Here is a 14304-nt window from a genome sequence, read left to right on the forward strand (position 1 = left end):
AGTCACACAACAGAATAAAAATGTTTTAGAATACTTAATATGCGAGATATTTATAACACATGATTAAGAGAAATAAGCATGTAAAACCATACCACAGAAAAAAGATTAGATGGACATAAATACCAGTATGTGATAACAATAGTTATATCTACCTGGTAAGATTACAGTTGATTTTTAATTTTTTTCAGTTTCCTTTTATTTTCCAAATTTTCTATAATGAATATGTATTATTTTGTAATTAGATCATGTTACAATTTTTAAACAAAAAATCAGGCTATAATCTTTAAAAAATATATTAGTTAGTGTTAAAAACAATACAACAGGCCCAAAATGGAATCGTTTATGCTAAGTCCCACATCACTAAACCAAGACTTAATTACAGTTTTGGCTCTCCCAGATATTCCCATCAGGAATTGCCTAATCAGCATAAATTAGGTAATCTGCCTGATAGACCCCTGCAATCCCCTAAAGGAAAGCAACCTTGCAGTAACTAATCCACTTTTTTGCCTAGTATAACTTCCTTGCTCTCATTCCCTTCTGGCTATTTTCATTTTGTACAGCTCCCCAGAGTTCCCTTCTATCTGCTAGATTGGATGCTGCCTGATTCGAATTGACTTTTGCTCAAACTCTCAAAATTTTTAGTATGCCTAAGTTTATCTTTCAACATTAGGAATGATGGAACAATATACTGTCAATGATACATCCAAAGCTTCTGTAGAAGAGGAAAGAACCAATAGTTAACAGAGAACTTAAATGTAAATGATTTTATTTTTACAATGATTTTAATGAAGGCATTTATCTCCACAGAGGAGAAAGCTAATATTCATTTGTAAGTTGCAAGGTTTAATCTTAATGTACAAAGAAAATAAAGGTCTTCATGAAATACATGCAGCCAGAAAATTTCTTTCCTTAACTATTTTACTGTGAAATGAGATAAATGGATGTGAAAGTCCTTTATGAACTTGAAGTGCTTTACAAATCTATTACTATTACCATCAGAAGACTGTCATGTTCTACCTCTAGTAACTGCTGTGTGACTTGTCATAGGGGTCATATATTTACACAAAAAATTATTTCCAAAGGTTGTGAAGATACCCCCAATTCTCATCACATTTAAGTAATAAGCTGTCTCCTGGTTGACAAATGCAGACAATTGCCTTGTGTGATACCCCCATGTCAGCCTTAGAACACTGCACTCCTAAAAGGACAATGCAGCTTAAATCCACATTGAATACAATCATTTTCTTACTTTAGATATGGGAGAAGTGTCAGGAAACATCAAATGTTCCAGTGCTTTTAAAAGACCCCAGAAAGAGATTAAAAAACATGAGCAAACCCCAGCTTCCATAGCTACTGTATGGATTCAGCTGCTCTAAATTCTTAGAAATCCTAAAGTTGCTCAGACAAGGTGTTGGTTAAGTGAAGGTGGATGGTGGATGATGCCTCACTTGATTCATCAGCTATCACTGAGAGAATGAGTGAGATGGAAAATGGGCACAATTCATCTTTTTCTATGTAGCATAATGGGCCTAGAATTTGGCATCACTATTTAGCACAGGAAATACATAAGATTAGAGACAAGGAAGCCTTGGGTTTTTGCTCTAACTTCACCACTAATTTAAGAATGGGATCTTGGGTAAGTCACTTAAACCTCTAAAAACATCAAATTTCTTATCAGCAAAATGTGACTCAATTAGATAATGAATTTGAAAACACTTTGCAAAATTAAAAGTACCAAGGAAATAATTCTTCCATTCCAAAAGGTTATGAACATCATTAAAATTTACCACACAGAAGAAGGGCACACACAAACGAGACTTAACTGTGATGAACAGACAGATTTACAGAAGCGGTATCACATTAAGGCGGACCACAGGTCTAATAAGGACAAACAATGGGCACCAACCTATGCCTGAGGAAATCTGGATTTTCACAGGAAACACAGAGCTCCTAGTGAAATGTTCTCTAGGTGGTATGGAGATGATCCAACAATATGTCCTAACTTCAAAAGGAGAGAACGGTATCTTGAAAAACCAAGAGGCCTTCAGAGAGACCGACAAGAGATGCATTAATACAGGCATCAAGCTCCAGATCAAATTAAAGTTTTACAGAGCTGTGAAACAGGCTCAGAAAGAAGAAATTCTTGCAGGAGGTGGAGTCCCTGAAAGTTAGCTTTGATGGATGGATGATTAGGCAACTGACTGACCAACCTCCCTGGGAGGCAGCTTTAGCAACTTGGGCTATTCCTGAGTCTAACAGGCAGACTCACAAACAATGCTAAGCAACTAAAAGAGCTTCTAATTGAACAGTAAAGTTTATTTTCAAAGGGGAAGCAGGGGGTGTGACACATGCGGTAGTTAGCAGTCTACTACTGACTCTATAACCACTATAGCCGAAGAAGTCCGCTGATGTGTCAGACGTGTTAAAAAGTGAAAGTTTGCCACAGCATACGATTGCCGTAGCTTTCTTCCCAAGCATTTCAAGAAAGAAGTTATAAGGCCAACTTCCATAATGATGCCTGTTACACAATAAGGACAAGCCAGGGGCCTAGGAATTCAATTTTCCACAGGGTCCCGTCAATGTAGCCATATACTGACCCACTCTCTCATGGAAATAGCCGGAGAAATATAAATATCAAGACTATGAGCACATCACAGGCCTCACTGGAAAAGCCCCACACAGAAAAATGTGTGGGTGTGAATTTTTCCATCCTGGAAGGGTAAAGGCCTGAGCTGATGATGCTGGGATGAGACACTGAAGTCTTTAGAGAAGTGAAACAAGTGTAATAAAGTTGACACACAGATTACCAAATAGCCTTTCCCTTATAACTGATGCTAAATTTGTGGTTTTGATTTGAAAGGTACAGAGAGACATTCTGCATTTTATTAGGGAAAAAAAAAAAAGGAAAAGGTCATCATCATTGGTCTCTAATCTTTTCTAAAAGAAAAAATTATTGTCTCTAACCTGGCTTTTTCTTTACTTTTTTTCCGTTGAGGAACTGTAACTCTTATTTTTAAATTTTAGGAAGATGTTTTATATTCTTCTGAATATTGCCTAATGCATAGATAAAAAGTACTGAAACATTTCTCTCTTTTTTTTTTTTTTTGCGGTACGCAGGCCTCTCACTGCTGTGGCCTCTCCCGTTGCGGAGCACAGGCTCTGGATGCGCAGGCTCAGCGGCCATGGCTCACTGGCCCAGCCGCTCCGCGGCATGTGGGATCTTCCCGGACCAGGGCACGAACCCGTGTCCCCTGCATCGGCAGGCGGACTCTCAACCACTGCGCCACCAGGGAAGCCCTCTCTGTTCTTTTTATATACAATTAAGTGTTCCTTAGAATGTGTAACCTGGACTTCCCTGGCAGTCCAGTGGTTAAGACTCTGTGCTTCCACCGCAGGGGACACGGGTTCAATCCCTGGTCAGGGAATTAAGATCCCGCATGCCTCTCAATGTGACCAAAAGAAAAAAAAAAAAGTAAATTATGCTCAAAGAATGTGTAACCTTTCCTGCCTATCCACCCTCATCTTAATCCTAAATTTACATATCTACATTTTAACCATGTTGTCAAAATTCGGTTTAAAGTCATGTTTCTTCTTCAAAATTCTTCATATTCACTTTTCTTGAGGCAGCAATCACCTATTACCTGGGATTACACCTGTCTGTGTATGACTGCTCTATTACACATCAGGTTGTTTGAGAAAGAACACAAATGGTAAGAGTGTGGGCTTTGGAGTAAGATTATTCTGGTTTCAAATCCTTGTTCTGCCCTAAACTGGTAGTAAAGGCTAAATAACCTAGAACAAATTATTTAACATCTCTGATCTTCAGTTGTCTAATCTACAAAATGGTACCATCACTTCACAGGTAAGGCTTAAACTAGACGGTGCGCCTGCGCATTTCCTTTCTATATGCCTGACAGCATCATAGGTGCTAGATAAATATCTGTTTAAAGAACAGACAAGAAATGAATAAGGTAGTAAGAACGGAGAAGTTACAAGAAATGTCTTTGAAGAAGGATTTCCTCAGTTTAAATTAGCAGTATATATCTGTACCATCATTCAGGCAGTCAGTGCATTACATTGAGGACAAACGAACACAATCCTAAGTATCCTACCTGATATAATGACTACAAAAATACTGATCTGATGTTATTTAATAACTATTATTGTTATACTCATAGTGTCACAGGTGCTTTAGAAGCTAAATCTAAATCTATTAAAGAGTGAAAACATATAAACTAGAAACTTGTGGACTGGTTTATATATGGCACACATAAAGTCTATTATAAAACTGGCATCAATACCCTTGGATGCAAACCCTTTTCTGAGTATTTGTTTGTCACAAGTTTTTTGCAGTACTTAATTTTTTCATAAAGGTGTTCCAAGAATTGTAATGGATACCCCTCCTGGTAACTTCTATTGATTGAGTTCTGGCTTCTGTATTTTAAGAGTCATGTTGGAATAACTGAGCCCAAATACCCCTGCTCTGAGGACTGCTCTCACTCCACAAGACACACACACACACACACACACACACACACACACACACACATGTTCCGTGGCTCACCATGGCCTCCTGGACTGCTTATTACCCTGCCTTTTGCACCCCCAGCCACAATAATTAGGCCAGTATTGGATCACCACGAGCTAGTCACATCATCTTTCTCCTAAAGAGTGAACGAATGGTATCCAGAAATTCCAGTTAGTGAGCTTCCTATAAACAAATAAACTTGGGGATCCCTATTGTTATGCTCATTTTCTGCCTTATATTTAAAGAAATATAAGCAATCTGTTCAACAGAGAGAGAGAAAGAAATGAAATGGACATGAAGAGGGAGAAAGATCTAATAGCTCAGGTGGTCCCTGAGAGACTGAGAGGAAGATAAAGCATCCTTGATTCTGGCAACATTCCAACTCTCACTATATCCCCTTGATGCCCATCAAAAAGAATAAAGGAGCAAAAATAAATCTGTAAAACAAATGACCAAAAACAACCCCCATTAGCATTAGTAGTGTCCTTGTATGCAAACCCTTTTCTGAGCATGTTTGTTAAACAACGTACCACTAAAAAAAAAAAAAAAAAAAAAAAAGTACAACAGACATTAAGAGATTTAAACAGATACAAGAAACATGTTAAAATTAAAACAGCATAAAACAGTGCCTCAAGCTCAGTATTTTATGTATTCTAATTTTAATACCTCTCTAGCTGATTGTATAAGAAGTAATCTAGCATGTTGTATGCATTAGCTCAGTCATCGTGGAGATAAAAAGGTAAAGCCATCCTGAAACAGGAAACCAATATTCTTCCTGTTTAATCAACAAATCTAAAAATTTATTCTTTTCAACTATTTATTCTTGCTCTTGTCCACCACAACATGGTGTTCCACATAGTTTTATGACAAAGAGAAATTTTTCATGAGACTCTTTTGTATCCCCACCCCCTTAAAGAAAGAGGGAGGAAAAACTGTTTCACACAGAAGGCGTTAGTTGTATGAATTAGAACTGCCACCTAAGTGTGGGCTAATGTAACCAAGAGGGATTTCACCTACATCCATTCAGTCAGTTTATGGGGGTTTAAAGAAATTCCAAAGAGTCATCAGAAGAGGAAAAATAAAGGTAATGCTTTTTGCCACACAGGTAGAATCTTTGAAAGTATGTGTAATATGTAAAACATTTTGACACCCCCATCATATTTTTCCAGAATTAACAGTATAAATTCTCTTGTTCAAGAGCTTCCTATCAGCCTCTCTAATCACTACTCACAGTAACCTCAACTCCTGCCACAATGTACAAGATGCAACTCTTGTCTTGCATTGCACTAACTCTTGCACTCGTGGCAAACGGTGCACCTACTTCAAGCTCTACAGAGAACACAAAGAAACAAGTGCAGTCATTGCTGCAGGATTTACATTTGCTTTTGAAGGAAATTAATGTAAGTTTATTCCCTTTCTTACTCAAATTATTACATTTAATTTGTCTAAGTGGAGTTTCTTTTTTTTAATAACAATCTGTTATGCTTTCTCAGAACTATGAGAACCTCAAGCTCTTCAGGATGCTCACATTTAAATTTTACATGCCCAAGAAGGTAAGTACAACTTTCTACATTCATTTACATTTTAATAGAATTGAAAGTAATGTGAAAATTTACAAACTACCTAGATTAACAGCACTTCATCTGAGGAGAAGAATTAGTAACCTCAGCATCTTTTTGAAAAAAACCAAGTTTGCTAATGGGCCTCTGAAAAATGGCTTTGCCAATATTTTCTTTATACGTACTTATGTGTGTTTGGGGGTAGAGGGAATGGGAAGAAAAGAAGAATATTCTCTTTATTGCTCAGACAGTTTTAAAAAAGATTGTGTTGACCTACTGTTTTATTTAAAAATATAAAACTCTAGAGATACTTGATCATATCACTTTACCACTCAAATTAGCAAAACTGATATCAGAGGGCCCACTTTAAAATAAATCCTTTACTGTTTTAGGAAAGAATCTTAAGGATCCATCTTCGAGATGCAGCATAGCAGTAATCCGTAGCACAGATTCTAGGGCAGATTATTTAAACTGAAATCTCAGCTCTGCCATGTCCAATCTTTTGTAACCTTGGGCAAGTTACTCTCTTTGTGATTCAGTTTCTTACTTACTTATGTAAATGATAATTGTATATACTTCATATAGTTTTGTGAGGATTAAGGAGTAAATGTAAAGTACTCAGAACAGTATCTGGCATATGGTAAACACCATATAAGCATTAGCTATTAGAAGTAATAATAAAGACAAAATTCTTCCTGGAGAGTGTAAAGTAAAATTTTGGACTTACACATCTTTCATGTCAATAGACCTAGAGACTTCTGATGCTATATGACTTACATGCCAAGACTAAAAGCTTCATTTGGTCGTTTGGGGATTCAGACAGTTAGCTAAGCATCATCTAAGCTCCTAGAGCTACGCTAGTCATGTAAAATTTCCTAGTCGCCGTAGCAGTCAACAGATAATGGGCAAAATCTGATGCTAAGAAGAGCTTGTCCCTGGGTGAACAGCCCAGAAAAAAAATGGGATTTAAGGGTAATGAATGCAATCACACTGACCCACTTCTTATAAATTTGAGGAAATTATACATCAAACTACCCCTTTAAAAGATAAAAAGGAGATAACTTAGAGATGCTCCTCCAACTTAATCAGAGTCACGTAACTCTTACCTCCAGCAGCGTAAAGACACTAGACTGTTTTTTGAAGGAAAGAGCTCCAATTTGCTCATGCCAAAAACTTAAGCCCTGAACTTGTAGAATTTATAGTAGCAAGTTGAAAGGGCATTAGATGAAAATGTCATAAAATGTATGTGGTGTATTCCTACCTCTCCCTTTAAAAAGTGTTAAAAAGATAACACCAGATTATGTGCATAATTTAGAGGGTGGTAGAATTCTTTGAAATCTAGCAGTTTCTAAATGACAACTGCAAAATCTATTTGAAACTAAAAGTGATGTGATAAACGCCATTCATTTGTTCATTTTACAACCATTCATGTTTGCAAAAGAATTTAGAGAGCTATAAAAACATTTAATTCAAAGGTTGTTATGTTAATGTTATAAAGAAAAAGAACTGAAGTTTAATCCTGGCTCCACCTAGTCATATGGCCTTGGGGAAGACATTGAAATTCTGAGATTTAGTTTCCTTATTTGTAATATGGAGATAACACACTGCATTACCTATCACAAAAGGTGGCTGTGAGACTTGGGCTTCTTCAGGACAAAACACTTTGAAATTATAATGTACCACAGAAGTATGAAATATTATCATTATATACAGAAGTGTGTTGTGTGTGTGTATTTGTATGTGTATATGTCTAAATTAGGAGGCCCATCCAAAAATCCTTCAAATATTGTAAGCTTTTATTTGATTTGGACAAATCATTTTTAAAAATATATCTTAGGGCTTCCCTGGTGGCGCAGTGGTTGAGAGTCCGCCTGCTAATGCAGAGGACACGGGTTCGTGCCCCGGCCCGGGAAGATCCCACATGCCGCGGAGCGGCTGGGCCCGTGAGCCATGGCCGCTGAGCCTGCGCGTCCGGAGCCTGTGCTCCGCAACAGGAGAGGCCACAGCAGTGAGAGGCCCGTGTACCGCAAAAAAAAAAAAAAAAAAAAAATGTATCTTAATGTACTTATTATAGAAAAGTAAAAAATTAAGATGTAGTTATATGTGCCTTGCTATACTGACCCATTACTAAATAACTACAACTAACTAATCCATAAAGTGTTGGAACTGTGACAGATGGCATCCAAGAGCTCCCTCTGTCCCTAACATTCTATGATTCTCAACTCTTAGATTATTAAATATTAGAATCGGAGAATGTGATCCTATACTTCCACATTATGACCACTCTGATTCTAATAATTTCTCTGCAGACTGGAAAAGAATTCAACCTATATTGGTGATTTACATTTGGGTGCAGAAATGTTGACTTTTTTTCAAAGTCAAATTAAGCTGAAATTAATGACTCATTATTTGTTAACTAACAGTTAATGCTAACTATGGGCAGCTGAACTCTCATTTTTCCAGTCTTATAATGTTGGTCCATCTTTATAGCAATGATGAAAACAGAGAATGGTAAAAACTATATACTGCCTCTGTTAATACATTTTGATATTAATTTCTGATTCTGACCTTTAGTCAGGGCAAATTGACCTGATAATTACTTTTATTATTATTCAAGGCTACAGAATTGAAACATCTTCAGTGTCTAGCAGAAGAACTCAAACCTCTGGAGGATGTGCTAAATGTTGCTCAAAGCAAAACCCAGAACTCGATAGATATCAAGGATTTAATGGACAATATCAACAGAATAGTTTTGACACTAAAGGTAAGATATTACCTTACCTTATTTGCTCTCCTGGAAATAAAATAAATGGAAGGGTGTTTTAACATGGTATAACATTTTTGGTGTTTGTGAAGTACTCATGCATTTTAAGTCCACTGTGAACATAACTCATTTTTATATTAGGTGGAGCTGGGAAGTGTAAGCTAGAGGGCTTCCACCTACCATCCATTCAGGGACAAGCCCCCACCGCTGCACTCTGTCACCCCTCACATGAACACAAAATTGGGAGTGGAAGAAGACACTGAATTGAATTTCACAGAAAGCAGACAGGTTTCATTATATATTTTTTAATTCCTTCAGATAATTTTCCAGAATAGCTAATTCTGATTACCTGAAAGACTTTTTAAATGAGATTTTCCTATCATCTGGTGGAAGAACTGAGAGATTTGTCTAAAAAAAAAAAATGGCAACCAGTAAAATGGCCAATGGACCAGATAATTAACTTTTTATTTAGAAGTAATACTCACTTTCAGGACCTCAAGTATTTTTAAATGCATAGGAAGCATGAAACATACAAGGAACTTGGGTGATGTGAGGAATTCATGGCTCTCTTTTCTCATCCATCTGCCAAAGTACAAAATTCATGAATTAATAGATATTCTAAATAAACAGCATAATTTTAATTACAGTAGAACCAACTTTCTAAAAGTATGTAACTCTAGTTGTTTCCAAATAAGAGTCACTTTATTAGTAGACAGTCTCTATTTAATTTAAAAAATACATTGAGATCAATGTCATCTACCCATTGATGGACTCAGTTTACCATCTATGTCAATAATTTTGCTCTAAAATTCTTGACAAACATCAGAAAAACTGATTCTAAATTCTAGATGCAAAATTAATAAAAAATTACATGAAAATCGAAAAAGCAAGATACTTTAAAAAATCTAAGCCCCCAAGAAGTTATAATATTTAAATAACTATATGTAAGAGGGTATATAATACTGCAATAGTTTGTTTAAAGGGAATACTTTATCTCACTTGATTTATGTTTTCAGGATAGGAATTACTTCAAATTTGAAAAAGTCCCCCCTTTCAATCTCACTATATATCAAAATATTTTCTTCTTAGCTTGTCAGCCAGAGGCAGAGTTGAAACAGTTCCTATCAGCAGAGGAGGTTAATTTCTAAAAAGTCAGTCCACAGAATTTCTAATGTTTAGATTTCTAAAAATTGGGAAATTTATCTGCACTGAGGTGGGGTGGGATTCGTTATGAGTATTTTTGAAAACGTTCTTCATACAAATTTCCCCCCAAAGCTTATCCTAACTTACTCTGGGCTGGTTCCATCTTGCTTTGGGGAAAATATGAGGAGATTCACTCAAGCAGACTAATAGGAGATTTAAGGTTTAGAAATGAAGAAAGTATAATGTGCTTATCACTATATACATGTAACCTATATTTAGATACAGATATAATTCGAGAGGAAAGAGGTTTAACAACTTTAATTCTGCATGCAGCACTTAATGAAGTATTTGTCTAAAATTGTTTTAAAATGTTTATTGTACAAAATTCAGGAAAAACATTGTGTTCATTAAGAGTGACAATTAACAAATGAGGAAAATTTCCGTTTTTATGTCACTATCACTGGGTATCATAACATATAACTTTGGCACATCATTTTGATCATTTCAAGAGAATGTGAATGGTTAATATGTTTAACATACTTGAAAATAAAGGCCATAAGTCTATAAGACTTCAACTGAAAATATTATATATAAGGTAAACTACCCTGAACTAAAACAAAATTAAAATGTTTTCTTTTACAGGGATCTGAAACAAGATTCACATGTGAATATGATGATGAGACAGTAACCGCTGTAGAACTTCTGAACAAATGGATTACCTTTTGTCAAAGCATCTACTCAACAATGACTTGATAATTAAGTGCCTCCCATTTTAAATGTATCAGGCTTTCTATTTATTTAAATATTTAAAATGTATATTTATTTTTTGATGTATGCTTTTCTACCTTTTGTAACTATTAGTCTTCAGATGATAAATATGGATCTTTTAAGATTCTTTTTGTAAGCCCTACGGGCTCTAAAAAATTCACTTAATTTATCCTAAAGTATTTATTTTTATGTTGAATTGTTAAAGACAATGTCTATGTAGGTCAGTTAATAAAATTATTTAATAAAAACAAGCCCAGATATTTGTTATTCTGGGAATAGCACAGAGTGAGCACTAAAATATTTCTGAATTACTCATGTAAACTCACAAGACGGTTAAGATGCTTACAAAAGTCACTCTTCCCCTGAAGAGGTATGTGGAATACAGAAATGGGTTTCTTAAAGCTCTTGCTTTCTCCTTTCATAAGTTGATTAGACTCTTAATTCTAATCTGAGACTACCTCATCAAATTATACTATTTTCCTTCTCCAGGTCATGCCTTAAATTTAAATAAGATGCCAAAACAAAAACATTCTTGAAACCCTTTATATGATTGGTGTGTCTTTCTATCCATTCTCCAACATCTTATACCTTGCTCTCTGCCCTCAGGAGGCTCACCTATTTGACCTATATCAAAGCTCTCCCCTGCCCTTTGGCTTTCCATTGGGTCCTGCCACTGGGGAACCCTGGTAGGATGTCTGAGGGACAGAAGAGATTCCCCTGACTTTCCCTATGGAGTAGCCACTGGATGGTTGTGCCTCTCGACCAAAGAACCCAGTTTCTCTCAAGGTGGCTCTCTTGAGATTTTTTCCTTCTGAGTTCTTCTAACCTTTCCCTCCACTCCTCCCTTCCAGCCTAAAGATGGTAGCACTTATACTATTACCAGCTCCAGGGTACTATACTATTCCTTGCAGTTTCCCTGTATGCTGACCATAGCTTGGTAAATTGTCTCTTTATTAGGTTCTCCTTGAATTATTCTGAGTATGCCATCTGTTTTCTGAGTCAGACACAGTAGTTGTACCAGAAATAGTCCTAAGAAATAGATCCTCAAAATAGAATTCTGGGACCAGGTTGTTCATATATTCAGGGAATACAACAAAATAAGGCCATGAGAAATCTATGGGATGTAGCATCCTGATTTTTCAAATTATTATCAGTGGTAGCATAGGATGAAATGCAGTTAGAGAGCAAGATGTGAGATGAAATGACTGTGACATTTAATTGCTACAGCAATAATAGTTATAAAAGTTGTGATTATCACCTGTATTCTTCTGACAGTCTCAGAGAATGAAGGGGAAAAATTAAAGTTATGAACACACAATTAAAGACATTCATGGGCAACCAGAAGTCCTCACTGGCAGCTGTGAAGGAGTTCATCTCTTGTAATCATAGGGTGTATATGGCAGAGAACAAAGCAAAGAGTCTAATGTAAGATCTGCAAAGAGCTAGTGCCACTTAAAAGCTTAAGCCCTCCAGGTCTCCTACAGTAAGGATGGGGAAGGAGTGGGACTCTGAGATATGGGATGTGGATGTTCTGCCAGACACAGAGACTGAGAACCTTAAACATCTGTCTTTCCTGTTGACAGAGGCAACTCCTTTTCTTTAATAGAATCCCTTGTGAGGAAAAACCACTCCTTTACTTAAAAACCTTCCAATGACTCACAAATTGAGGACAATTTTCCTCAGAACACACCTCTACCATCTTTCCTTGCCTCCATGCCTAAAATGGGAGTTAAGATCTCAACATTCTGGGGCAATGAGATACAAAATGTTTAGACCAATGGGGATGAAAAATAAGTCATGTTTGGGCCACTTTAATTGTGATGAATGCAACTCCCTGGGACTCCGAATTTAATGATAACTTGCAAATGGCATTAACAGCTGGTTGAGTAAATGCTGGGACTCTACAGTGGCCTCTTTTAATGATGATGAAATGCCAGAGCTTCTTGGTAGAAGATGGAGTCCAAAGGACCAGGGAACTGGAAATGTTGAAATGGATCCATTAGGTACAGTCTTCTCATCTTGCCCAGGAAGCCTTTAGGAAGTACACTGGTAAGAGGGACACTAGCATCCACCAGAGTTCTGTGGTGGTGTTTTCATTAGGCCAGAAATGACAGACGGTGCTGCAATGGAACTGGTTTCCCGGATCTCATTGGGGAATAACGTAATCCTGGAATGATAAAGGCCAGGTGACAGCACTTAGCCCTCAAAGACAAAATGGAAGCAATCACCACAATAAACCACAGGGCAGAGTGCTAATCAAAGTGTTTTATCCAAAACAGATCTTAAGTGGTGGCTACCTGATTCCAAGATCCCTAAAAATTAGAAGATTCTAATTCTGTTGGGCAGAACTGAATGAAAGTCACCATAATTGGAATTCATGACCTGTTCCAAGTTCCTGGATTTAAGCCACTTCATATACCTGGTATCCTGCCTCAGAAGGGGGATGCAGAATCCCTTTAAGGAAGGATACTGTAATATGGCCACAGATGTATACTGCAAAAATTTCCCCAAGCCATTCTGCAAGAGATATTTACAAAGAGACAATTTGCTGAAGAATGGAAACTATCAAGATATTCTGGGGGCTATTAGATAATGGCCCTGAAGGACCCTATAATTCTGAAACTCCACTGTGAGTCACCAGTTAGAATGGGGACTTAGCCTGATGGAAGATTAGCCCAAGTCCCTCTCAGGAGGGCCCAAAGGGATCACAGACCCTCCTGTAGCACACCCCCATAGTGGCCAAGGAGCTGCACTGTTCAGGACTCCCTTCAACAGAACATATTCTCCAGGGAGCATAGGTGACTGACAGTCTCTAGCTATTGCCATTTGCATTTACATAACATGGGCAATAGAATATGTTAACTGTCTTGTCCCAGGGATATATCAATTTTACTGCTTTCTATCCTAATTAGTCTGGAGAGTACTTGATCATCTTACTATTTCAAAGAGTATCATGTGGGTTGATTACATTGATGCTTTTATGCTAACTGGATTTGTTGAGAAGTAACAAGTAGGAGTAGTGCCTGAGTAAGGCGAATGTGCGTTAGAAGAAGGGTGACAAGTTCAGGGATGTGTCACAAATATGAAGTTTCTAAGGGTCCAGTAGTTTCATGCATGTTAGGAGGTTCCTCTACAGTGGAGGGCAAGATGCTGTGCCTTGAAAGGCCAATTACAAAGAGGTACAAAGCTTGGTGAGCCTCTGGGATTTAAAAGAACGCTACATTTGCTACTCTGACCCGTTTTTGAAGGGTAACTCATAAGGCTGTCAGTTTTCAGTGAGGCCCACAGCAAGAAAGGGCTACCTAGCAGGCCCAGGCCTCAATACAAATTCTTCAGCCACATGAGATTTATGACCCAGCCAACCCAGTGTTATTCAAAGTGTTTGTGATAGAGATGTTAGCAGCCCGTAGAAAGTCCCCAAAAGATAATGACCACACAGTCCTATAGTTTTTAGAAAAGACCACACCCTACACTGCAGATACTCCATTAAAAGCAGCTCTTGGCTTGTTACAAAACCCTGGTAGAGACTAATGTCTGACCAT

The 14304-nt window shown here is 37.2% G+C and overlaps 1 protein-coding gene across 1 annotated transcript; it reads left to right on the forward strand.

Moving 5' to 3' along the window:
• The first annotated feature begins 5781 nt into the window (after positions 1-5781).
• Positions 5782-10747, forward strand: IL2 (interleukin 2). The gene is made up of 4 exons (XM_067734664.1): positions 5782-5928; positions 6022-6081; positions 8705-8851; positions 10637-10747. The coding sequence occupies exons 1-4, from the start codon at positions 5782-5784 to the stop codon at positions 10745-10747; spliced, it is 465 nt and encodes a 154-aa protein (XP_067590765.1).
• The last annotated feature ends 3557 nt before the right edge of the window (positions 10748-14304 follow it).

Source organism: Pseudorca crassidens, chromosome 4 (genome assembly GCF_039906515.1).
Source record: "Pseudorca crassidens isolate mPseCra1 chromosome 4, mPseCra1.hap1, whole genome shotgun sequence".
NCBI classification, from domain to species: Eukaryota; Metazoa; Chordata; class Mammalia; order Artiodactyla; family Delphinidae; genus Pseudorca; species Pseudorca crassidens.

Bases quoted from the DNA above. Each gene is read 5' to 3' on its own strand.
- IL2 (XM_067734664.1), top strand. From the start codon at position 5,782: ATGTACAAGATGCAACTCTTGTCTTGCATTGCACTAACTCTTGCACTC. The intron at 5,929-6,021 runs GTAAGTTTATTC...ATGCTTTCTCAG, and splicing joins TGCTTTTGAAGGAAATTAAT to AACTATGAGAACCTCAAGCT. The intron at 8,852-10,636 runs GTAAGATATTAC...TTTCTTTTACAG, and splicing joins GAATAGTTTTGACACTAAAG to GGATCTGAAACAAGATTCAC.